Source organism: Dromiciops gliroides, chromosome 1 (assembly GCF_019393635.1).
Source record: "Dromiciops gliroides isolate mDroGli1 chromosome 1, mDroGli1.pri, whole genome shotgun sequence".
Classification (NCBI taxonomy): Eukaryota; Metazoa; Chordata; class Mammalia; order Microbiotheria; family Microbiotheriidae; genus Dromiciops; species Dromiciops gliroides.
Window position 1 is genome coordinate 685,121,472 of NC_057861.1, and position 27,861 is coordinate 685,149,332.

General features: G+C 38.2%; 1 protein-coding gene across 1 annotated transcript in view; it reads left to right on the forward strand.

Moving 5' to 3' along the window:
• ABCA13 (ATP binding cassette subfamily A member 13) overlaps positions 1-27,861 on the forward strand; it is a 506,393-nt gene that overhangs the window by 20,366 nt on the left and 458,166 nt on the right. Inside the window, exons 3-4 of the mRNA XM_044001141.1 lie at positions 3,822-3,945; positions 27,007-27,161. Coding sequence (XP_043857076.1) covers positions 3,822-3,945; positions 27,007-27,161 — 279 coding nt within the window. The remainder of the gene's footprint in view (positions 1-3,821; positions 3,946-27,006; positions 27,162-27,861) is intronic.

A 27,861-nucleotide genomic window follows, 5' to 3' on the forward strand; every position in this document is an offset into this window, starting at 1 on the left:
GAAAGGCCTGGTAGTGAACTCTATACCTATTATCCACTGTCAAGGTAGCTGAGTTTGGAGGGTCTTTTTACCAGGTTGACCACAGGGTAATCAATTTAAAAAAAAAAATTTTTTTTTTTAGTGAGGCAATTGGGGTGAAGTGACTTGCCCCGGGTAACACAGCAAATAAGTGTTAAGTGTCTGAGGCCGGATTTGAACTCAGGTACTCCTGACTCCAGGGCTGGTGCTCTATCCACTGCGCCACCTAGCTGCCCTGTAATCAATTTTTTAGTTGCTGAAACTCTTAAAGGCTGTCTACTAAATTGCTAGAGGGTTTGTGGTCTGCTTTGGTAGGGGGACCATCAACACTGATTAAATCACTTATTCTTGATGGATTAAAGTTTTGGAAAAAGTATGAAAAGTAAAAATATAAATGAGAATAATAAAAATCCAATCCTTTGATATGTTTAATTTCATTCATTAGAAAAGAAAGTAGTTTGGGGAAACCCACACACAAACTGGAATCAGTCTACATATGCCAAATGTAGAGTTAATTTAGACTGAAGCATCGAGAAGGCATTGCTGTAGCCAAAATTTCTTCCCAATAAACTGAAATAGACTGTGTAGGCAACCAGTCATTCAACAAAAATATAAAAGTCGTCTAGAAAGAATGGTTGGTACCAGGTTGTTAATGCTAGAGTAGCCTGTATTTTATCTTAGAGGCACTGAAACTTCATAAGTGGAGGAATGACATGGTCAGACCTGTGTTTTAGGAACATCAGTGTGTGATGGATTGGATGGGGAGAGGCAAGTCCAAGTAAAACTAGCATTATTACTCTTTCATATGACAGTCCTTCAGATACTTGAAGATCTGTCTTGTTTCCCCAAGTCTATTTTTAATTCTAAATATCCCTATTTCCCACTGTCCTCTGCTCTGGTCAGTCCTAGAACATTATATCCAGTTCTATCATGTCCAGATGAGCAAATTAGAAACCATACCATAAAAGACCTGTTGAAGGAATTAAAGGTGTTTAGTCCACATAAAAAAAGCTTCCCAGTAAAATGACATTCTCTATGCATCATAGATTAATTTCTATCATTCATATTATGAGAGATAAAAGTCTAGATTTATCCTTCAACAGTGGAACAAATGCAAATATTTCTCCCCAATCTCCAATGCTATATAGGTGCTCTTTATGTTTCTTTAAAAACCCCTCCCCCCAAAAACCTTAATGATATTTGTTTTCATATCAGAAAAAATTTCTATTACGTTCTTCTCTAATCTTAGAGCCACCCCACAACAATAACAAAAAAAGAGGTGAAAAAGTTCAGCTAACCTAACAAATATATCAAAAAGTCTGAAGTTATATGCATTGTTGTACTCCTATATTCCTCCCCTCTTCAAAGAAGGAGTGGGTTAGGGAGAAGGTACCTTCTCATATCTTTTCTTTAGGGCACCGCTTGGTCATTATAATTTTGTAGCATTCATTTTCATTTGTTTTGTTGTTGTTTTTATTTCTTGAGTATAGTTGTGATCATATACATTGTTTTCCTGGTTCTGATTACTTCATTTTATAGTAATTCTCTTTTTCCTTCTTAACTATTATGTAAATTCAGTTTCCAGAAGAAAGGGGTCCTCTGAAACTCAAGGATAGTTTGGGTGGTATTTATACCCCTGTTTTAAAATCCTTAAAATTTTTTTGATACCCAGCAGTTCAGGGATTTGGATGTATTTTTTTGGGGGGGGTTTTTTGTTTTTGTTTTTAATATAGTTTTCTCTTCCATACCGCCCATTTAAAAATTTTTAATATTTTGTTTTTTCCCAAGTACATATAGAAACAATTTTTAACCTTTGGTGTTTTGTTTTCTTTTGTTTTATGATTTTGAGTCCCAAATTCTCTTCCCTCTTCCCTCCCATCATTGAAAAAGCAAGCATTTTGATAAAAGCTATACATTTTCTATGTTTTGATGCTGGGGAACATGAGGCCATTTTGAAAATCCAAACTATTTTAGAACAATGAAGCGACTTCTATCTGTATCAAAATCCCTCCTTGCATATGACTTACTAGATTTGGATGTATTTTAATAGAAAAAAATTAATGTATAATAATAACATACTTATTTCAATATTTTAAAGAGTTGCACTCTCATTGGGGAGGCACTTCTTTCACTGATACAGATAGCACTTCTAGAATTTAGTGGGTGGTCTTTTAGAATGGCAAGTCACTAACAATGTTTGCCTCAGTTCCTCATCTGTAAAATGAGCTGGAGAAGGAAATAGCAAACCAATACAGTATCCATGTCAAGAAAACCCCAAATGGGGTCATAAAGAACTGGACATGACTAAAAGAACTAAACAAAAATAACTGGAGAAAAACATGTTTGAATACAGTCAGGCAGAACTCCAGGTGGCAGATATATCCTAGTGCCCCATGCTTCATACCCTTCCAACTTGGTAGAGTACATTCCCTCTTTCTACACTTACTAAGCTTGTCCTCCAACTATTATAGACTTTCATGGCCTAAGGTAATTTACACAGTGAAACAAGATATTTGAGGAATTCACTATTATGACATCTAATGCACAAAAAATATTTTCTTTACTGGTAGAGGGGAAGGATTGGGAGGTGGAGAAAGGGATTAGGGGAAGATGAAATACAACACAGAGATAGGGTAGTATTGTGAAAAGAATAATTGATTTTGAGTCAGGAAAGATCTGGGTTCAAATCCTATCCCTGACACTTATAGGATTTGTGACTATAAGCAAATTGTTTCTCTTATTTGTGTTTTGTTAGCTCAGTTGTAAAATGGGTAGTGGCATTTTAAAAACCACAAAACACAGGGCAGCTAGGTGGTGCAATGAATAAAGTACTGTCCCTGGATTCAGGAGGACCTGTGTTCAAATTGAGCCTCAGACACCTGACACTTACTAGCTGTGTGACCCTGGCCAGGTCACTTAACCCTCATTGCCCTGAAAAACAAAACCCCAAAAAAAAGTCTTAGAAAGAATTTCACTGAGTAGTTGGGTGACTTGCTGAGGATCACACAGCCAGTGTGAGCCAGAATTTGAACTTAATGTCCTTTTAACTCCAAGGAGAGCTATCTTTCCACTATACCACATCACTTCTCCCATGTTTTGTATATGCTGAACAAAAAGGGGGTAAATAACTGACATATAGTGTTTCATGGGTTTTTGGTCTTTTTGGACGTAAATGCTTGTTGAATAGTAGTGAATTGCTACTGGTGGTAATTTGGGAATTGGGAATAAAGGGTTCTGATTTTGCAAGAGAAGAAATTATTAGGTAGGAAATTTCTTGGAGAGCTACAAAAACAGGATCCTTCACCCATCTCCCATCACCTGTAATATAAGGGTTATTTGCAAGAATCATGGGTAATTCCTTATGAGGACGTTTTAGCTCTGACAATGTTTATATTCTGGAGAGTGTAGAATTTTTGGTACCTTCCAGATATGGGGATTTCTTGTGTTCCAGTCATTCTACAGGTGATAAAACTAAGTCATAGAGAGGGCAAAGGGATTTGACAATAGATTCTAAGTTCCTTGATGGCAGGGGATATTTTTCTTTTTCTCTTTATATCCCTTGTCCCTAAGTGCTTAGCATACATGGTAATTGTATTTGCTTTTCAAAGTCTGCCCAACTAGCTAATGGATAGAGTTAGATACAGAACTTTTGTCTCACCATCAATAAATAATTCAGGGGTATCTCCGCTATACCCCAGTACTTTATGGGAAATCTGTCTAAAAACACTTTAAATAGCTGTTTTTGTTCCATGTTGTCTCTGCTATGGTTTCATTGCTTTTTTCTTTCTTGTATTTGTACATAGGTTATTTGCAGCCCCGGAACTTGCCAAGCCAAGGAGTTTATCCCTTTGTCCAAAGCCTCCTTTGTAATGCTGGCTCTAGATGCAAGAACACCAGTTATGCAGTGCCAAAGGACCCCCAGTTCCGGTAAAAGAAATCTTTTCATCATGTACATTAAGGTGGATTAGGGGGGTGGTCAAAGCATGTATGCTAAAACCTCACCAGTTGGAAAGGGGAGGATCTGAACAAAGATATAAATTATAATTGTTAAAAACATATAGTAAAACTAAAACCCAATAAATTATTTTCTATTAGGTGTTCTTCCAGGCCTCTTTTATTGAACAGATATTACTTTCTAATTAGCAGTCCTATTTGCATGCAGTGAATACGATAAAGTACTTAAAGCATTTATTTTCTGCAGATTGTTTTTTGTTAATTGCCATATACCAAGGAAAGTCTCCTCCCCCCCCCTTTTTTTTTTTTGCTATGTTAGATAATTTTTGCAAAATAAAAGGAGGAATTGGGAATGTTTATTTTGGAGAAGACTTATGGGGAACAGTGATAGTTGTCTCCAAGTATTTGAGGGACAATGACATGGAAGAGGAATTAGATGTTTTCTTGGTCTTAAAGGGCAGAAGCAGGAGCAGCGGGTGAAAGGTAGGAGTGGGAGAGGTCTCTAACCTTAGTGACACCTAGTGGCCCTTTAAAGGTATAGTCTTAAGGACTTTTTGTCAGCTAATATTAGGGAGAGATGGAGGTAGGGAATGGTTCTGATTGGTTTCTAAATTTAAACTAACATCTCTGCCTTTGATAGTGAATATATTTGAGTCTCAGATATCTTTTGTTTTGTTTTGTTTTGTTTTGTTTTATTTTGTTTTGATTTTTGGTGGGGCAATGAGGGTTAGGTGACTTGCCTGGGGTCACACAGCTAGTAAATGTCAAGTGTCTGCAACCGGACTTGAACTCAGGTCCTCCTGAATCCAGGGCCAGTGCTTTATCCACTGTGTCACCTAGCTGCCCCCAAAAGTCTCAGATATCTTGCATGAAAATGGCATAACACACTCATGCTCTCCATTTAATACTATTTTTTTTCCTTTAAATTAAAGAGATTTTTTTCCTGTAAGAAGATGCTTTTTTCCCCCAAACTCACATTTGTGTATTTGCCTTTGGGCGACATCAGCCCTAGTCCTTTGGAGTTAGATTCTGTGAAATGAAGTGTAAGAAAAGAATCTGTTGGAAAATGATTAAAACCATAGTGATGAAAACTTGTGATTATATTTCTTTCATTTTTACATTAGAGAGCGTATGAAGATTATTCTCATTTTAATGGGGACCAATTGAATAGTTCTTGTCTCCTCACTCTTGTCACCTTCGGTCTTCCTTTTCTCTACATGTCCAGCGGTGGGAATGTAAATTATTCACTTAATTACTGATCCATATCATGTGGGAGAAAGAACTGTGAACTAGGAGTCTAGAGACCCAGATTTCTTGGATCAGGTCTAGCTCTGTGAGTCTATGCAGCCCCAGGCAATAACAACACTTTAAAATTGAGAGAGTTCTTGTCTCAGCAGCTGTCAAAGATGAGCATCCATGTGTAGATACAGTGGAGCTGGAAATAGGAGACAGCATGGAGTCATAGAGAGAGGACTGGTATCTAAGTCAGGAAGACCTGGGTTCAAGTCTTACTTGTATTACATACTAGCTTTATAAACACTTAACCTCTCAGGGCTAGACGTAATTCTCTAAGACAGAGAAGGTGCTGACTTGCATTGGTAGAAGGCATTTCTTTAACTTAGAGTTCCCTATAACAAATCATATGTTCAATCCTTATCTCTGTGCTATCGAGCAGGAACTTGGGTAGAATTATTTATTCTATTTTCTGGTTCCAGATATCAGTGTCCTCCTTTTTTGTTGGACAATTGTCATGGATTTAGATTTTCTCTCTCTTTCTCTCTCTCTCTTCCTTCCTTTCCAACACTGCCTTCACTCCAATTCTTTGCTAACTCAGTGGTGGTGACATACAACCACCAGTTAAGTCTGAGGACCGTATTTGGAGAATTACTTCTCTTGACAGTTTTGGTAGCATTTAGCACAGGAGCCAACCACCCCCTTAGTCCTCTCATCACTAGATGAATTCAAAGTAGTGCCTGAGAGCTGACCAGGGAGAGAAGGAGGGAAGAAGAGTAGAGGAAAAAGGGGTTAGGGAAGAGGGGATGAAAAAAGCAGAAGAGAAACAACAAAAGAAGACAAAAAATGAAGACAGAGACAAGTAGTAAGGATTCATAGAGGTCACTAACAGTCACCTTGATGCCACACATGGCCCCGAAAAGGTGGTCTACCTCTGAAAAACATTTAAATGCCTGATGTGTAAGTTGTTTTTTCTGCTTTAGCTATGTGGATCCATGGGCCATGAATTCAATTTGATCTCAATGCCCCAGATGAAAACAAAGTTACAGCAATGCAGGAGTTCAAATGTTGGTGTAAAAAGAGTGAGAGGCAGTATGTACTTGAAATTCTACTTGGATTAATTAAGCTCATGATTATCAGTAAAGTTCCTTACCCACCCAGGTCAAGTTTACATTTGGAAGAAAATCCAAGTTTCATCTGACCTAGGCTATTATTATAAAACGGGTCTGCTCTTAGGGGTTTTGTCATGGAACTTTCACTTAGTTGTAGGGAGAAACCTTTAAAGTAAAAGGCTTAATAGGTCCTGACAGCATAGTAACTAAATATACATTCATTGCATCTAGATCATTCCGGTTGTGTTTCAAACTACAACTAATAATAAAACAGAAAATAAATAGGGCTATCCTCTTAAAATGCTTTCTGTAGCAATCATTGTCAACCATCTCCTTCAGATAATTGATACTTTTAGATATAAATGTTCCTCTTTTTTTGCTTTTACTATCTAACTCTCTTTCTGTTGAACTGGGTTTCTGACCATGGATATTACCTAACCCTTTTAACTCTCCAGAGAGTTCTATCACTATTTACAAATCTCTGATATTTTTGATTTCCCTTTTTTCCATATCACTTACATTTTTTCTTTGTTCATTTTCAAATTATACATTCATGGACTCATTTTTTTGAGATAAGGTGCCTACATGTATATTGGTCATCTAAGTCCAACCTTTTTATTTTACTCATGAGCAAGCTGAGGTCTAGAGAGATTAAGTGACTTGTGTTTGCACAGGTAGTAAGTAGCATAGCTAGAATTAATCAGGTCCCTAATTAGAGTTCTTCCCTCCATACCTAGACATGCAGATTCAATTCAACTCAGAAGGTATTCATTTTTTAATAATATTTTATTTCCCCCCAAATTACATGTAAAAACAAATTTTTAACATTCATTTTTTGTTTTGAGTTCCAGATTCTATCCTTTCTTCTCTCTCCTCCCCTTTCTCTCCACCCCATCTAAGATGATAAGTAATCTGATATAGGTTATACATACGTGATCATATAAAACATTTCTATATTAGTCATTTTGTGCAAAAATACTCAAACAAACAAAAAAAAGAAATGAAAAAGAAAGAAAGAAGAAAAGAAAGGGGGAAAATAGGATGCTTCAGTCTAAGCAGGCATTGGGGATACAAAGCTTAAAAATGACATCAGTTCCAGTCCTCAAAAAGCTACATTCTACTAGGAAGGAAGGTGGGATTTTAAACAGCAACAAAACATAGGTCGAAAAACATTGTACAAATAATTAATCATTATAAGTTTCCCATCCTTTCTTTGAAGGACTGGAAAGCAACGAAAATATAAGGTAGGATATTGAAACCATTCCTTTATGTTCAACTTAACTGTTTTCTGGGATTGTACATTGTGGAGGATTTAATTGGGAATGTGCTAGGTGTTTGTATGTGATTTGTGGAAACAAAATTTATCAATTAAAAATCAACTTTCACTTAAAGCAACAAAATTGTCAAATAGCTTGGTTAAAATTTCTCTGTTCTCTTATGACAGGCAAAAAGCATTTTCATCTTCATTCCCCACATCTTCAAAACTTGTTATCTGCTGGTGTCATCCAATTTTTCTATAGAGTCTGGTCTGCTTCTTTGTGCTGACAAATTATGTTTCAGCCAGAGCTTCCAAAGTCCTGTGGACTTATCCAGCTCCTCTGAGATGGGCACCAAGTTACTGTTGATCTCTGTTTTTCTCTCCTCACTGTCAGTGTCTGAGGCCGGATTTGAACTCAGGTCCTCCTGAATCCAGGGCTGGTGCTTTATCCACTGTGCCACCTAGCTGCCCCCCCACAGTCAACATTCTTTATCATTTGGTGTGAGGGTCAAATCTAGCCCTTGGCCTGACTTTGAGATATGAATAATTTTTAGATTAAAAATATTTTTAAAAAATGTCAAAACTATTTGTGGCTCACGGGTCAGCACAAAAGCAGGCAGAGGCCAGATTTGGCCTGAAGGCCCATATTTTGCCAACTCTTGCCAGGTTAAAATATCCTATTTCACCATTAAATCCTATGTACTGTTGTCTCTCTTTTTTTAAAAAAATTTTTATTAGTGAGGCAATTGGGGTTAAGTGACTTGCCCAGGGTCACACAGCTAGTAAGTGTCAAGTGTCTGAGGCTGGATTTGAACTCAGGTACTCCTGACTCCAGGGCCAGTGCTCTATCCACTACGCCACCTAGCTGCCCCATTGTTGTCTCTTCATACTGTATTTTCCCTCCATTGTCATCGTAGCTTCCAGAAAACAATAGTTTTATACTTTTTGCATCCTGCATTGGCTTATTTGAAAACTAGTCACACTGATATTAGAGATTGAGTTAGTTAATGGACATTCCTTCTATTCTCCTATTCCTTTTGCTTCAGAGATTCCACTACTTCAATTATTTCTGTTCTCTACTATCTCTCACTCTTCACTGTATTCTTTCCCTCTGCCTTCTAACATACATAAAATCTTTGCTATTTTTAAATGTAAAGATGAACCAAACCTTTGCTTGACTGATGCCTTCACAAGTCATAATTTCTTTTCTCTCCTATATCCACTGTTGAATTTCTTGAGTCGTACCCGATACTTCCATAAATTTACTATCTACTCCTTAAGCCTTTGTAATTTTTTTCTTTACCCCTCTACTGAAATGTTTTTGTTCTCTTGATCATTAAATATAAACATTTAGCATTCTTTCCTCAGTTCTTAATCTCCTTGGTCTTTTGGGGGGTCATTGGCATTAATACCACACTTCCCTTCCCCAACTCTCTCCTCTCTTGGTCTCTCTGTGACACTAATTATAATAAAGATCCTTAAGCAACAGACTGGGACTTACCTGAAAATCTATTGCATTTTGAAGCCTTTTCATATCTATCTCCATGGACCACTGCTTCTTTGTGACTCTGGTTTGTTGGGATTCCTTTTTAAAAGGAATATTTGACAGTCAGTCACCTTTTGCGTGTTCTCTTCAGTGACTTTACTTAAAGGACTTAAGTACTTCTTTGTTGTGTCTTTTTTTTTTTTTTTTAGTGAGGCAATTGGGGTTAAGTGACTTGCCCAGGGTCACACAGCTAGTAAGTGTTACGTGTCTGAGGCTGGATTTGAACTCAGCTATTCCTGACTCCAGGGCCGGTGCTCTATCCACTGCTCCACCTAGCTGCCCCTTTGTTGTGTCTTAAAATGTTAGGGAAAGGAAGAGTAGCTCTCAAGGAAGAAAAGAGTTGGGGGACTTTTGCTTTCCCATATTTTACTATCTTAGTTCTCCATCTCTGATATTTCATTCTCTACAGCTTTTGCTGGATCCCCACCTCCTTCAATCTACATGGATGGGCTTCAACATTTTTTTCTTCCTATTTATTCCTTATTTAAAACATCCCTTTCTGATGATAATTCCTATATCTAACTCTGTCAAGCAACATTAGGTTGTGAATCAAGAGACCCAATTTATAGCCTTTGAGAGAGGAAACACAGGATTATACCTTTATCTTGCAAAATGCTTTGGCTGCTAGTCTAAGGTAAATTTCTTTGATTGTTGTTGAGTTCCTTATCTCTTGCTGTTCATGAATTTTCCTGATTATCACCCTAAACTAGTTAAGGAAAATTATAGCCGACTAGCATGCCCACATTTATTACTCCAAGGGTAAGCTAATCATTACTCTGCAGCTTCTGCACCATGAACCTCAAATTAGGTGCTAGATAGGTTTTCCATTTTTGTTTAGAACTGCTCAGTTTTCCAACCACTCATTCCACAGTTGACATCAAATATGAGAGACCCTTTAGTGACTACGCATTTTTTTTACATAGAGGATAGTAGAGAACACAGGTGGAGGGAGTAGGAGGACAAAAATAAAGGGGATAGCATCTTTCCCAATTCTGAGTCAACGAGGGAAGAACGATGTTCAACAGACCATGTCACTGGTTATTCTGCAGTGGGCACTCAGTACGGTATGGACTTCTCTCACTTCTACAGCATCATTGGCGTAGAACAGCAACTTTAAGAATCTTTGAGGGGGGGGGCAGCTAGGTGGCACAGAGGATAGAGCACTGGCCCTGGATTCAGGAGGACCTGAGTTCAAAACTGGCCTCAGACACTTAACACTTACTAGATGTGTGACCCTGGGCAAGTCACTTAACCCCAATTGCCTCACCCCCCCCCCCAAAAAAAAAGAATCTTTGAAGGGGAGAAAAGAGGACAAATGTAGCTCAGCAAAGTCAGCATGCTGTCAAGATGGAGGGTGACCCAAACTTTCCATTTCTTCACCGGGCTTCCTTTCCCCTTTTCTTCTTCCCCAAATTCTTTGTGAGGAATGCCAAGGACCCCTACCTCCATGACCTCAGTAGCTGGTGGAACATTGGTAAAGTGTTTCCATCTTTGTGATTCCAAAGCAAGGTTAGAGTGTGTAGCAGGATGACACTTGAAAAGAATATAAAAAGTACCTCAAAGCAAAAACAAAAAAGAAGGGTCTAAAGAAATAGGGGATAATGCTGTCCCATCTCTCAAGACTGGGGGTAAAAGAATGTGACCCAAAAGAGAAAAGTCCCTTTCAGCCCTGAAATTCTCTAGTCTCCTACTAATGTGATTCACCAAGCCCTATTGATTCTTACTTTAAAATGTTGCTCACGTTAATCTATATTCTTTCCTATTCTCATTATCCTAATTTAGGCTTTTAGCATATGAAGTATGAACTATTGGAGTAGTCTCTTAAATTTTTTTCCTTGTCTTTAGTTTGTCCCTTCTCCAATTCAACCTGTAACCTAAGCCAGATTAATCTTTTTAAAACCATACTTTTACTTCATTATGTTCCTATTTAAATATCTTTGATAGGAACCCACTATTTAGCAAAATACAAAGTCTGGATTACCATCATAGTTTGGTTCTTAGCCTATTTACTCTTTACCAATCTAAAATCAATTATTTTAAAAGTCCCTACACTACAAGTCATGAAACATAATTGATGAAGATCATAAAATTTACAAAAGTGATATTAATTGTAAAACATTTACTGCTTATTGTATTTGGAAAATGTGCTAGGTGTTGTGCTTGGCAATGCAGGGGAAAAAAAGCATTGGAGTCAGAGGTCCTTAGTTGGAAGTCTGGCTCTGTTATTCCCTCTGTGCCTTGTGACCTGTGTGCACAAGCCATTTTACTCCTCTGGATTTCATTTCAATTTGATTCAATTCAGTAAACATTTATTAAGTGACTACTATGTACCAGGTGCTCTGCTAAGTGCTGGGGATTATGAAAAGAGGTGAAAGATAGTCCTTGCCTTTAAAGAGTTTACAATCTAATTTTCTCTTATTTATCTATATGTAGTGACTCCCTCACATATAGCATGGGAGGGTCACATGAGGCTTGAAAGGAGGCAGAATAGACATCTCTAGCCTTTCCCCCACCTTTTCCAAGGGAGATTTTATTTCCTGCAGGGAAATAATAATTTTCTAGTAAGAGGTCAGGTGGTATTGTCCATCATCTCTCCTTAAGATGGACACCAGAAGCACCCAAGAACTTGAAGAAACTCAAGAACTGGATGAAAGTCAAGGGACTGAGCCTGTCTCTTCTCTCCAATTCTACCCTGCCTATCAAATAGGCATAGGTCATTGATCTCTGCCAATGAGGAGAGAATCCCATAGCTTGGGATTCAGGTTATATGTAGAATGAGAACTTTGTAGATCACCTCTATGGTTTCTTTTAGTTCCAGATTCTATAGTAGGAATCTTTGTTGTTTCTTTGGCAATCAATTTAATCTTAGCTACCCCTTTGTTAGTGAAACAATTTGGGATCTGTCATTTTTCTATAGCTGTTACTGTTATTCTTTTTTCTTTGCCATGAAGTTGAAAAAAGAGCCTCTTCTATTTATATAATTAGCCCTTGCTACTATTTTCCTTTTCCTTTTCTGGTACTAATTAACTTGCTGTCTTGTTCTCTCCTCCTGTCTTAACTCCTTTCCCCTTAGCAATTTGAACATTAAGTAACACACCTAAGACTGGGAAGCTCAGGAAAAAAAGGGATAAAGAAGAGAGGAATTTGTGTGTCACATAAATCCTGCCACAATATGGTTTTTCCTTGGTGTCTGGGTTTTGCTGAAGGTATCACATACACATATGCACATAAATTAAGTTCTTCAAGATTCTTTCTTAAAAAAAACCCACAACTTTTCCCAAGCTTAGGTTATAATTCATTCTCAGATCAAATTCAAGAAGGCTTGAAATAAAAAAAGCAAGAATCTGAAACTCAATTAATCATCATGGTGGGGGCAGGTATTCATCTTGAATTACAGCAATCTCTACAATCCGATAATTCTATGGTTTCGCACGGAATTCTCATGTTCAGATTAGGCAGGAGCCCGCTTCATGGTTCACAGTTTTCAGATGATGTAAGATAAAATTATAAAGCAACAAACCTAATTTATTGGGCCACTTTTGAAAAAAATCTCTTCTAGTTTTGTCTTCTAATATTTCTAGGAGGTGCCCTTGTGTTTCCAACAGAGTACCACAGAGTACAAGCCCTTGTAGGTTTTATCAAGTGGGAAGGACTTCATACATGGGCCTGTGTTAGGATCATATAGACATATGCTTAATCACCATGCCAGCTATATTCAGAAAAGAACTTGAATAAAGGGTTAACCAGGGGCAGCTAAGTGGTGCAGTGTATAGAGCACCAACCCTGGATTCAGGAGGACCTGAGTTTAAATCCAGCCTCAGACACTTGACACTTACTAGCTGTATGACCCTGGGCAAGTCACTTAACCCCAATTGCCTCACCAAAAAAAAAAGGTATAACCAGTGTGCTGCTTCCCCTTGACCCCCCAGAGAAGTAGACTAAACCATCTATTAACAAGTGGAAGGGTTATAGTCTCTTAGTAGAGGAGGTATCCATATAGATAAAATTAACCTCATTATTTCATGGTGATAGCTAGTGTGAGAATTGGAATGATACCCCTGCTGGAAAGATATTGCAGGGAAGCTCTGCCATGAGGAGAAAGCACGTGATTTAGAAACCATGTGACTTTAGCATCTTAAAGTGACCTTTTCTGGGGTTTTGAAGGTCAGTTTGGTGTCAGGAAGTGAAGTTTGCTCATGGGTCCTCTCAATAAAAGTTACCAGCCAATTAGCTTGGAGCTGTGTGTGTGTGGATGGTCCTTTTTCCTGTTTCATGGGAGGTTCTGGGAAGAGCAGCAGAAGTGTTGCACTCTTGGGTTCCTGACCTCAGTTTGGGTGGTTGGATGCTGGGGTCTCTTAGAGATAGTTAGATTTTTACCTCTCTCTCTCCTCACCAACTTCTGATGTACTTTTAATAAATATTTAAAAGTCTAAACTCTTGCTAAAGCTTCTCATTTAAAGCGACCACTCATTAGATTTTAGACATCATAGATAGAATTTTAGCCCCTTACACTAGTAAAATTAGATTTTCGCGGTTGGATTTAATTGAGAGCCACCATATTAAAAATTCAGAATTTTAGCACCGTAAGGGACCATGGAGATGCACTGTTTATCATCTTTATACTGGATAATTGTTGAATTGGACCTTCACATTTCTGTATTTCTTTGAGGTTTATGAACTTCCTGACAACAATAACTACTAGTAATAGTAGTGACTAGCAGTACTAGAAAGGTAATAAAAATATGAATATTCTTATTTTGCCAGGATACTTGGTTGGATCTGGGATCTCCTCATTAGTGCAGAACTCACCTCAACAATGCCTTTGGATCCCATGTGATTATGAGCTGTGTCTTTCTGAAGTTATTCATGAAACCCTATTTCATTAAAAAAAAAAAACCCAAACGTTTCCCAGGTGACAAACCGACACTTGTTCTGGTCATCTGTTATTCTTCACTCTTGCTATATGTCCAGTTGTTATAAGATAGGGCATGGTTGTTTTGAGACCACTATGACAACCTTCCTTTAAGAGAGACTGTTGATTATAGACTCTTTGCAAGGAAACCATTGTTATAAGATTAGGCCTGTTGGTTTTGAGGCCATTGTGACTGTATCCCCTTACAGGAGTCTGTAAGCTTATAGAACATACCCATAGAAAAATACTGATAAGAATGTTTTTCAAAGGTTGGTACAGCTGGGTCCCCCAAATAATATTTTGTCTACCACTAGTTTGGTTTTTCTTCCTGATAACAAACTCACCAAATGATCTTTTTTTCGGTCGGTTCCGGAAAGTCCACCCAAAATCAGAATATAAGAATCTCACTCTCACAAGGGCACTTTGGACCATATCCTCCCCTAGTTGGAACATCCCCTCCCCTCCAGCAAGAGCTCCCCTGCCTGTTGGAGCACTCTCCTCCTTGCTGAGTGACCTGTGTCTCTGTGCTTCCCAATGTAGCTTTTCCCTTACTGAGTTAAACTTTATGTTTGTGTGTATGCCTGAGTTGGGTTCTCTTTTCCTCTTTTCCTTTCCTTTTCCTCCATAGCTTACAAGAAAGTTTTGCGCTAAACTGACTCCTATTGTTTCACATGTTATTCTTATCATCTGAACTCAATAAGAAGTTGTTTTCCCAATGGCTCTGACTGGTCCACCACCTTTCTTCTTCTTTATTTTTTGTGGGGCAATGAAGATTAAGTGACTTGCCCAGGGTCACACAGCTAGTAAATGTCAAGTGTCTGAAGCCAGATTTGAACTCAGGTCCTCCTGAATCCAGGGCCCGTGCTTTATTCACTGCACCACCTAGCTGCCCCCCACCACCTTTCTTTAGACATAAATTGGATACCCAGATAGGGATTTAACATATTGACAGCTGCACCTATCCTGAGGAAGTAGGGAACTGTGAGCCTAGTTGGAGAAAGCAAAAGTCAATAGGGGAAGCCTATGTTCTCCTAGAAGGGACTGCTTTATGCCAGAGGACTGTCACAAAAACATTGGCACTGTGAGGACTATCACAAAATACCACTTCATCTCTTTTTCTTGTTATACTTCTCCTAGATGAGATCTTTTATGCCACACTCATGTTCAGAGGAGTCAAATGACATGGCCAAGGTCATACAAAGTATTAATAATGTCAGAATTGGAGCTTGATCTCAAGTCTGTAGTCTCACTAGGTGGTATAGGGAAAGTTCTGATCCTAAATTTGTGTCTCAAGATACTTTTTAGCTGTGTGACCTTGGGCAAGTCAGCTTCAGTGTCCTCATCTATAAAAGGGAGTTAATGTATTTTAGCTCATAGGATTGTTGTGAAGATCAAATAAAATATTTGTTGAGGACTTTGCAAACCTCACCATTTAAATGCTATCAACTATTACTATTTTTATTACCTAATGTTATATTCTTTATCTTTCCCCATATTCCAAAAATAACAACTTTATATACAAAGTTAACCCTTAATAATAATCCTTCTTTATCATTCACATCTTAGCCAGGTATTCTTACCCTGTAGTCATATAGACAGTACTTCTGAATCTTGGGCTAGATAGAAACACTCCTGCATTTAATTTTTCCATTTTTATCTTTGTCTTTGTCTAAGAATAGCCAAAAACAATTCTCTGCTTCTCTTTCCCATGATAACTAACTGGATATGCCAAGTTATTCTTTTCTGTCATATTCCTATAGTAGACTATTAAGTGCTAGAGTGCAGAGATCTTTCTTTTTCTAACTTGCTATTTTCCCCAACATAATGATCTGTTCACTGTAAAACTTTAATCCATATTGGTTGAACTGAATCCAATCAATTTTTGTCCCACTCTATCTGTTTAAATTCTGAGAACTCTCTTCAGAGAGTGATGGGCTTTGCCTCCACTACAACTGTGGTTTCACCCTTGTTTTTGGTTTTGTTTATTTTGAACTCTGATATCTTGAATTATTTTGAAGAACATAGCAACGAAAAGTCAGCCCCTTTCCTTGATCGGTTAGTTTTAGAGATTTAATAAGCTTGGTTCTTTCAGTGCACCAGTCATTTCCTGGATGTTTCAGCATTCTTCTATTGGAGTTATGTGGCTTTTTGTTGCTTTAAATATCTTGGCTACGTTTAAACCTCTTAAATTGGGGGCCTAGAATATTATCTTTCAAGGTCATAACTACCATGGGGCTACTCTGGAAGCTGTGGGTGAAGGTATGCTTGCCATAGCTATGTGCCATTATCCTAAAAAGAACAATTATAATAGCTCCCATTTCTCTTGTGCTTTGAGGCTGACCAAACAATTTCCTTATGATAACTTTGTGACATAGGCAGTGTCAATACTATCATTCCCTCTTTGCAGATGTATAAATAGAGACCAAGTTCACTGACTTGCTCAAGATTATATGGCTAATAAGAGTTCGAGTCTGGGTTTGAACCCAGGTGTCCGAATTTCATGGTCAATGCTTGTTTAACAATGCCATGCTTGGGGCAGCTAGGTGGCGCAGTGGACAGAGCACCGGCCCTGGATTCAGGAGTACCTGAGTTCAAATCTGGTCTCAGACACTTGGTACTTACTAGCTGTGTGACCCTGGGCAAGTCACTTAACCCCCATTGCCCTGCAAAAAAACCCAAACAAAAAACAAACAAAAAACAATGTCATGCTGCCTTTCTCCATTAATTCAATTCATAGTAATTTTAAGACAGAAAAGTACATTAACACTGAACGTAACCTGTTAATTGGTTAACGACAGTGATGACTCCTTTGTCTAAAAGGAGATGTGACACTTGATCTTGCTCAATTGGGGAAATTGATGAATAGAAGCACACCTGGGAGTTGTTGTTTTTTTTAACTTGAGGGCAAAACCTGTTGAGGCTTAGCCCCTGTTATGGGAGAAGAATGGGTTGGGATGGCTCTAGCAGAGGATGGAGAGGGCTTCAGAGTCCAAGACATTCTGTGGATATGAGTTGACTTGTTCAGGGGAAGAGGTGAATGCTTCTGTAGACCAGGACTTGTCCATTCAGAGAGAGCATTGTAAAGCACAGACCCTCTAGAAGAAGAGGTTAGACTGCTTCAAAAAAAGACAAGGGCTTACATGGACCTAATTCTTTCTTGGGAGAAAGGGCCCTAAAGAGGCCTCTGGGAAGACAGGGTAAAGCATTTCCAGGGAGGTAGGGTTGCTTCTGTTATCCAGGAATGTTGACAAGAAAGCAGAACATTTTATCTCTCTCCTCCCATCTCCCTACCCAACTAGGGAATGCCAAACATGGGTTATTTGCTGGTTCAGCGAAGTATGTGGATTTCAGTTGACTAAGAATTATTCAAGTAGAACTAAAGTTTTTGGAATGCCGCATCTAGTTAGTCAATCAGTTATTCAATAAGTATTTATTGTGTACTTTGTGTCAGGTACTGTGTTAAGCACCAAGATACCAGAAAATGGCAAAAAACAGTCCCTGCCTTCAAGGAGTTTACAATATAATGGGGAGGACAGTAGGCAAACAAGTACAAATTATATTCAGGATAAATAGGAAATCATTAAGAGAGGGAAGGCACTAGAATTAAGAAGGGTTGGGAAAGGATTATTTTTATTTATTTATTTTTTTGCAGGGCAATGAGGGTTAAGTGACTTGCCCAGGGTCACACAGCTAGTAAGTGTCAAGTGTCTGAGGCAGGATTTGAACTCAGGTTCTCCTGTATCCAGGGTGGGTATTTTATCCACTGCACCACCTACCTGCCCCCTGGGAAAAGATTCTTGTAGAAGATGGGATCCATGTCCATTACTTAATTCCTATATATGGCCTATCTCATTCCTTGTAACTACCCCCTTCCTAGGACCTCTTGTAACCCTTTGACATGCTCCAGGGCTACTTTCTTCTCCAGTTCCCAAGGGCACATGGTTAGCAGAAGACCACAAAGTGTGAGGCACAAAAACCATGATCTCCAAACCATGAGGGAGTGTGCTCTCCCTCAGGAAGTGTCCCCTCCATTCCATGTCAACATTTAGGAAAAAGCTCCTTGGACTTAAGAATTCTGGTCATTTTAATGATCAGTCACTATTCCAGAGGACTGATGATAGTTTTACTGTCCACCTCCTTACTGAAAGGAGACGAGTCCAGGATGCAGAATAAGATATACACTTTGGGTTATGTCCAATGTACTTGAATATGTTATAAAGATTATATTTTTCTCCCTCCTCATTTTTGGGGGTGAAAGCAAGGGAATAGACATAGAATTGCCAAAAAAAAAAGAAAGAAAAGAAAGAAAAGAGAGCCATTGAAGCATTTTTTAGAATTTACAAAGGAGAACCAAAAGCCAGAGAAATTACAAATAAACAAGACAAATTTGAAAGTTACATGTCAAATTTATTATATATGATATAATAATAATGAAATATAAAATTATATAATGATTTTATTACATTTTATATGTTTAAAATGTATGTTTAAAAGTGTGTATAAAAGATTTATAGTTTATGTATGATCTTTTCCTTTTCTATTCTGTATAGGGAAATACTCATTTTATTTGGTATTTAAGTTCAGAAAAAACAAACTGAAAAGCTGTCATCTCTTGGCACAAGTATGACAACTTTACTGATGATGAGATTATCATCCTAATGACACTTCTTATTTATATAATATTTTATGGTTTACAGACAGCACAACATAGTGGATGGGAAGCCAGCCTTGGAGCATGAAAGACCTATTTATTTTTTAAACTTTAAAAAATAAATTGTAAGTGGGGCAACGAGGGTGAAGTAACTTTCCCAGGGTCACACAGCTAGTGAGTGTCAAGTGTCTGAGGCAGAACTTGAACTCAGGTCCTCCTAAATCCAAGGCCAGTGTTTTATCCACTGCACCACCTAGCTGCCCCCTAGACCTGAGTTTTAAATCCCTTAATTTCACCTCTGACAAATAGAAGTTGTGTGATCCCAGGCAAGTCACTTAACCCTCAGTGTTCTAGGCAATAGTCTTAAAAACTATTAAGTTGCAGAGGTGTGACCTTCATTAGTAAAGGAAGTTTCTTTGTCAAGGAATTCCTTATGTTGGTAAACTCACAAGACCTATACCTAACCCCCCTTTTTGGTTTACGAAGTTCTCCCCTCAAAAAAACTCTGAGAGGTAGGTAGTATAAATATTATCATTCCTAGTTGACAGATGAGATAGCTTAGAGGTAATAAGTGACTTTAAAAAAGTTTTATTAACGTTTTGTTTTTATATTATAGACATTTACAGATCACTCCCATTTCATGAGAAGCCTCATAAGTTAAACAATTAAGTAAAACTTATAGTATAGTGACTTCATCTGAAAGTTAGGTAACATTTCACATCTATAGTACCCCCTCCCCACCTTTCTATTAAAAAATTAATATAAATATATTTCCTCTTCCTCTCACCCCTCACTGCACTGAGGAAAAAAAAGGAAAACAAGGGTTTTTTTAAAATAACAAATATGAATAATAAAAAGCCCAAATTCCCTCAATAACTGTATAAAATATACATTTCTTATTTTGTCTCCTAAATCCGTTTCTTCTCTGTAATGGATAGCAGTTTCGTTAAAGTTCCTCTGGAATCATGAATAGTTACAGCATTGATCAGAGTTCTTGTAGCTTTCAAAGTTGTTTTTTTATAGTATTGTTGTTGCTATTGTATAAATTGTTCTTCTGGTTCTATTCATTTTATTCTTCATCAGTTTGTAAAAATTCTCAAAGTCATTCATTAAAAGCACTGATATTATAGTATAAATTGTTCTAGTTCTGTTTACTAATACTGTACTCTGTATCAGTTCATGTCAGTCCATTTATTTTTTTTGGAAATGATTTGTTTCTTCATTTCTTGTAGTATAGTTCTATTCCATCACACAACTTAGACTTTCCTCACTTATCAGACATCCTCTCAATTTCCAGTTTTTGGCTATTGTTTTTGTTTTGCCACTACAGAGAAGTGCTACAAATATTTTTATATATTGGGGAATTCTCTCTCTCTCTCTCTTTTTTTTTTTTTTTGCGGGGCAATGGGGGTTAAGTGACTTGCCCAGGGTCACACAGCTGGTAAGTGTCAAGTGTCTGAGGCCGGATTTGAACTCAGGTACTCCTGAATCCAGGGCCGGTGCTTTATCCACTGTGCCACCTAGCCGCCCCCCTGGGGAATTCTCTTGATCTTTTCGGAGAGTAGAGGCATAACCTTCAGTGAGGGTCTAATGACTCTAGATAGAAGTGAAAGTAAAGTGGTTTGTTAGCATGCTAAGGAATCTGCTTTCACTAATAACAAATTTTGATTCCTATCATCCACCTTTGGTTTTCAAATCTGTTTAGAGCACACATCCAATTGGCAGAACTCTTTGGCAACTTAGGATAGATAAGCAAAATATTTTTCAAGACAGGGAAGGGTAGAGAAAGAGGGAGATCAGCCAAGAGAAAGAAATAGGAGCATTTGGAATGCAATTGGCAGGATTTATTATCAGAATAGGAACACATCCTGTGTTCAAGGCCAGGAGATGAGGTGAAAAGACCAAAAACTTTTACAAAACTTGAGAAGCAATCCTTTTTGACAAAATTGTAGGGTTTCATATCTAAGGACAGCAAGTAGTTTTTAGAACAATGAATGAGATTATCCATTTTACTAGGTTCTTTTTTGTAATATTAGGTCACAAAGTCGTTGGAGGGATTCCTATATTATAAACCTATCAAAATGTAGTGACGTGATTGTGATTCCTATTCCCATTTATACCTAAAAGACCTTTTTCCTTTTTCTTTGATCTCTTTTGGGTATAGGCCTAGCAGTGTTACACTTGGGTTAAAGGGCATGCATGCATTTTGACTAACTTTGAATTTATAATTCCAAATTACTTTCCGGAATGATTGTACCCATCTACAGGTTCACCAACAGACCATCAGTGTGCCTGTTTCCCCACATCCCCTCTCACATTTATCATTTTCATTTTTGTCCTCTTTGTCACTTTGATAAATATGAGGTATAATCTTAGAAGTGCTTTAATTTTCATTTAACCATTACAGATTTGGAGCATTTTTCATATGGTTATTGATAGGCTGTATTTTTTCCTCTAAGACCTGACTATTAATATTTTTGGACCATTTATTGATTGGAGAATTATTCTTTTTCATATGAATCTGAATCTATTCCTTGGAAATGAGGTCTTAATCAGAGAAACATTGCAACCATTTCCCCCAATTGTTCCCCTCTTAATTTTAGCTTTATTAGATTTTTTTTGGTGGAAAACTCTTTTAATTTTATGTAATCAAAATTACCCATTTTACCCCTCTATTCCTTGTTTGGTCATGAACTTTTCTCTTACCCATATATGTTATAGTTAATATTTTCTATGTTTCTCTAATTTGTTTATGATATGATCTTTTATATTTAGATCAATTTAGCTAACAATGATCAGAACTGGGATCCAAACTCAGAATTCCTAGTTATGCAAGTTTTGTCAGAATTTGGATCTAGTTCTTGTGAAATCATTACTCTTCTGCAATCAGTGCTATCATAGTACAAATATCTTGTCAGGAAAATTGAAGTGGTATTCAGACACAAATAGGTCAAAACTGGGGAAAAAAAGTCCTTTACTCCCATTACTATAATTATTAACTATGCTAGGACGCGTTGTTTTCAGTTGTTTTTCAGTTGTGTCTGACTTTTTGAGATCCCATTTGGTTGTTTCTTGGCAAACATAGTGATGTTTTGCCATTTGCTTCTCTAGTTCATTTTACAGTTGAGGAAACTGAGACAAACAAGGTTAAATGACTTGCCCAGGGTCACACACTTAATAAATGTCTAAGGCCGCATTTGAACTCATGAAGATAAATTTTCTTGACTTTTAGGTCTGGCCCCCTATCCACTTTGCCTGCCTCCTAGCTGCTCATAAGGAGATAAATTAGCCCTGAGAGTCCTCAGGATTTGCTGTGAATTAAAACTCAGACTAAAAAATATGCTCATTATACCTTTACTAAGATCATCAAAATATACAGGACCATTAGCAATGAAGGATACATCAGGAAAGTTCGGTGCAGTAGTACTAGGATATGGCTCCTTGTGCTTCTTTTAGTCCTTCACAGAGGGATATTCATAATCTAGCAGTTCATTTGAATGGCCTCTTTGTAGATACTGTTTTTATGCAACAAATATTGTGTGCCTCTGGAGCCTAGGGGCCTTTCAGGCAAAAATATGGTCTACGTGACTCTGGCCTTTAGCTCTTCTCTGTTTTACAAATTTGTTTCTTCTTGCTTCCACAGAAATACGTTTTCCAGAGTTAAATTTCTATATTTTGGAGTATCTTCTTACTCTGATTCTATGTAAACAAGTGGGTCTTAGTGGAAGTTGCAATAGGACCTAGCCAAAGATTATTACAGGAGAAAATTATAGTGTCAAGTGTACTGGATTTGGTGTCATCTGCCCTGTTTTGAATCCTGGCTTGGCTCAATTCAATTCAGGTCGATTAAATTCACATGTGTAAGGCATTGCATTGTGCTAGATGTTTTGGATACAAAACCCCAATATTAAACAGTTCCTTTCTTCAAGGAGCACAGATATGTACAGATAAGTAAGCACAAAGTAAGTAGAGGGAGAGGGAAAGAATATTAATATTTGAAGAATCAAGAAAGGTCTAAAACTGAAGTTAGCATTTGAGATGATCCTTGGAGGAAACTAGAAATTTTAAGATACAGTGTGAGAAGGGAGAACATTCCAGGCAAGTAGAATACACTTGACCAAGTCAATTAACTTTTTGATCCTTAGGTTTCCCATTTGTAAAATAAAAAGGGTTGAATTAGATGATATCTAATGTCTCCTTAGGTACCAAATACTAGTAATAGCACCTTCTTATCAGATCTATAATTTAGGATTTTAGCACCTGTGGTAAATTCAGTTGAGTAGGAATGTGTGTGTTTTGGGGAAGGTGGGAGAGGAAGGGTTTCTTAGGTATCCAATCTGTGTGTGGTTGAGGCAGACAAGAGGCAGAGGTCATGGAAGGTAGGTGAAACTGAGGAAATGGGAGATGGGGATGGTTAAACAGGGCAGGGTTTAGCTTGTAGAAAAATAATGAACTAGATTCTGAACTTTTTGGGGAGGAGAGAATGACTTAAAGGTCCATAGAAGATAGCAACAAAGATGGGAATGGATTTAAAAGAAATGGATGCTGAACAATGGTGATAGTTTCAGAAGGTCTGGAAGTAGCAATAGGGAGCAAAGATGATGCCGATTGCCCCTCCTGGCCCTTTGTATTAGAGAACATGAGAGAAGAGGCAACTACCAGCCTAGGAGAAAGTGCAAAGCAATATGATGTCTTTAAGTTTTTGAGAGGATGAAAGGGAATTTGTTAATCATAGAGGATGGTTCCAGAGGGCACGATGGAAAGGAAAGGAAGAGGAAAACAGGGATTGGGCACATATTGCCTTTGCTACTGTGTCATTTAAAATATTATGGGACTAGGCTAGGATTTTCTAAAATATTGCTAGTTATAAATTAAAGGCTATTATAACAGTTGCGGCAGTAAGCATTTATTATTAATTAAGGTCACATATTACTAAAGTATTGACCATTTGTCTGACTGGCTTTCTCGGTAGTTACAGGCTTTACAGGCCTGAACAGTTACATACCCAGCACATTTTGCCAAACGGCAGAGGAGAGGGCTCGTGGCTAGTTCATGAGCATCCCAGGTGTAAGAGAGCAAGCCTCCTGTAGTCCAGTCCCCTTCCTCCTTTAATAGAGGTGGCTCTTACACACTGCTCAAAGCTAATTGGTTAGAATCATTCAATTCCATTGCTTGACATGACCTGAGGGTGGCCCATATTAAAATGAGCTGTACTGTGAGTAATGATATCAGGGTCTAGTGAAAGACAGACCCCCAGAGGGCAAAACTAAAATAGGTGTGGTTTTAATCTCTACTTCACTGACCTAGGGAGTCTTATCTCTAATACAGGTTTGGGCTGGCTCTGAAAGAGATCAGTCAGTTACTGAACCAAACCTTCAAGTGGGAGTGAAGAGAAAGCTGACTAAAGCTGGGTCCCTGCGTCCCTCCAAGAAATCCATTATTAATAATTATTTTCTCACATTACTGACCCTTCATGTCTCCTGTGGTGTACCCAGTCCACGTGGCATGCCAAGATCAGTCTTCCCTAATTGGAAGTCAGAACTAGCACCCTAGGGGATTGGTAGCCCTTGGAGTGGGCCAAGTTGTGTTCTTGAATAGAAGAAAACATTCCCCTTTCCTTGTATTATGTTTTTTTTTAAATGATTTTTTTTTTTTTTGGGGTGAGGCAATTGGGGTTAAGTGACTTGCCCAGGGTCACACAGCTAGTAAGTGTCAAGTGTTTGAGGCCAGATTTGAACTGAGGTCCTCCTGAATCCAAGGCCAGTGCTTTATCCACTGCATCATCTAGCTGCCCCTCCTTGTATTATGTTGATGTCTGTTCTGTGTTAGTTTTGACTCCATTCTTGTTTCTCCCTGTCTCTGTCACCAATGGATTGGTATTAGATTTATTTCCAGTTCTTTTCTATTAAAAGAGGGATTGCTATCAATATTTAGATATATATTGGAACTTTGTTTCTTTCTTCATACCAGGTGTATGTCTGGTAGTGGGATTTCTGGGTCAAAGGATGTATAGTTAGTCAATATCCCTTCATTTTTTTCCAACTCAGTACAACTGTACAGTTTCCTGATTCCAGTTTAAAATCCCCAATTCCAAGCGACATCTGTTAGCAAAAGCTGGCCTGGAGGGGAGAAATACCAGCAGGGGAGCTCATTATTTAGGAGAAGAAAAACAACAATTGACATCCTAGGTCTTTGATGACTAAAATCCTATTCTTTTTAGCAGAAGCTATTTAGGCACAATCCCCAAGATGTTTTTCTCTTTGCTTTCTTTACTTTCTTTTTTGTTTTTAAATGAGAGCTTCTTCAAGTTGTTAGTGTAGAAGGGGAGGGCTTATAAGGTGGAGTGAGACAGCTGACAGTCTCCTAAACTAGTAGCAAAACCAAATGGTTAATATTTAGAGGTTGTAAGCAGTTTTTTTTGGGGGGGGGACGACAGTTGAGGTTAAGTGGTTTGCTCAGGGTCACCCAGTGAGCAATTCTAAATGGAACTAAAGTCCAGGTGTATAGACCATTCCTCACACTCCTGCCAGATGGATTACCTCATTGTTGTCAATTTCCATAACCCCCAGGGAGGCAGGAGGGAGGCCTGGGGAAGGTCTTTTCTGGAGAAGCTGCTCCTGTCTTGGGGCTGTGGCTTTGGGAAGGGGTTGTATATTGCACCCGTGGAGGGAATGAAACAAAGAAATCACAGACTATCAATGTATTCATGTACATGTGTAATTTTGCCACAGGATGATCTCTCTCCCCTAAATTTTCTTACAGCAATTTGATTAGAATGTAGACACCTTGAGGGTGGAAACTATGCCCTTTTAAATTCTTTGTATCTCAATGGTTTGCTTTTGGAGTGGGCAAGAATGATGGGGGCTGCTAGAAGGCTACATTGGTACCCGTCTAATGTCAGGAAGAAGCAAGGAAGGCCTTTAGCAGGGGTGGACCTCACTTTGAAGACTTTATGGGAGGGAGTAGACAAGAGTCCCATAGGGCACAGGATGAGTGGGTATGTGTGTGTTTCTATTTGCGTCATTGGAAGGGAATTTTCAAATTATTGAGATAACTGATCATTTAAATGTGTAATTATGCTTAGGATGGTATGGAGAGGCGGACTTGTTTAGTGGACAAGAGGCTACACTTGGACTCAGGAGAGCCTGAGTTCAAGTCTCACTTCCGATATGACAATATCCATCCATATGACAATTCTTATACATGATAGGCACTTAATGAATTGCTTATTGATTGGTCTCTTAGTAACTCACTTAGCGTTTCAGTGTCTAAAGCTATTATCTAAGAGCTGGCAGGGGGAGTTTACTAGGAAATCCCTACATTGATGAAATCACAGGCCCAGAATGGCAACCCACCCCCCAAATTTAGGGCATACTCTGATTGAACTATGCTGTTAAAAATTGGGTGTTTTCCCTAAAAGAGCAGATTACAACCCATACATACTTGCTTATACTTTATAACTATTCTCCTTGGAAGTCAGCCAATCAGTCAACAATCATTTGTTAAGCAATTAATATGGGCCAGATACTGTGCTAAGAGCTGAGAATATAAATTCAAAGATAAAGAAAGACAGCTCTATTCTAAAGGAGCTTTCTTTCTTTCTTTCTTTCTTTCTTTCTTTCTTTCTTTCTTTCTTTCTTTCTTTCTTTCTTTTTTTTTTGCGGGGCAATTGGGGTTAAGTGACTTGCCCAGGGTCACACAGCTAGTAAGTATCAAGTGTCTGAGGCCGGATTTGAACTCAGGTACTCCTGAATCCAGGGCCGGTGCTTTATCCACTGCGCCACCTAGCTGCCCCAGGAGCTTACTTTCTAATGGAGGAAGAAAACACACAAAAGGAATCTGTAGAACGTGTGTGTGTGTGTGTGTGTGTGTGTGTGTGTGTGTGTGTGTAGGTAGGTACTGGTACTGGTGGAGGGGCAGGGCAAAGAAAGATCAGGAGACGAATAATAGATACATGACTGACCTTAAGGGGAAATTCTGGGTAGAGCCATCCAGTCAGAAGGAGAGGACACAGGGATGGAAGATAGTTCCAATGTCTGAATCCCAGGGCTGGAGAATGAAGAGCTAGGGTCATGTTAGAGAAATACCAGCATCAGGTCTGGAGAGGAATGAGACATGGCTGGCCTGCATGACCTTAAATGGAAGTGCTGAGAAGAGCTATCTAATAAGAGGGAGAGTCTTCAAGGGCAGAGGTCAGGTTGGGGTATAAATATATTTAATAAACGCTTATCAAATTGAGTTAAATTGGAATAGGAAATACATTTTTGTACTTCACAAATTTGGGTTTTTTTGATGAGCTTCCTTTTTGACATTTCTTCAAAGCATCTCCAGGTCCTCAAATTCTCAAGACCATCAAGGCATGGGGACCAATTTGGCCTTTCTGGAAGATATTCGGATGCTTGCCCAGGGTATTTCAGAAACAATGGAAAAGGCTGTTGCTTTACAAAAAGTTTGGATGGAAGGTGCCAAGTTGTCAGGTAAGTGGTCCTGGAGTTAATTTGAAAGAAAACTTTGTTTAATGGAACCTTAATTATATTCTATTGCTCAGAAGCTCTAGGGGAGCAATAGAGCCATAGAAAGTAGATTATGTTGGCATCAAGGCTAACTACCTCATGAATATCCATGGTGAGATTCCTAGGGATGGCCTAATAAATACATTCCCTTAGACTAGTTGTAAAGTTTCTCCAACATTTACTCTGCTTCTTACTTCATAGATTTGAATAGGCTCTAATCCTTCCCAATGGCTTTACTCAGAGGTGTTAAAGTTAAGTTAAATATTGACCTAGAATCTTTGAGGTATTCAGATGTAATCATAGGATTTAAAGCAGAAAAGGACATTAAAGATCCTCTAGTTATTATCCTTTTATAGATTTAGGAATCTGAGGCCAACAAAGACATCTGAGACAGTCATCTGGTTAGATCACTTCCATCTGCAGTGATCTTTTAATCCAAGAATATAAAATCTGACATTTCTTCTCTCTCTATTTGCCAGAAAGTGATGGGATCAGTTGTCAAGATCTTAGTTTTTAAAATTTTTTTGATGTTAAGCTTCAAGCCAGCTTTTATACTTCCCTCTTTCACCTTCATCAAATCATTAGTTAGGTTAAGTAGGGTTGTTATAGATACGGACTTTCCAACCAAACAAGAAAAAACATATTCAATATGTTAATTTCTTTT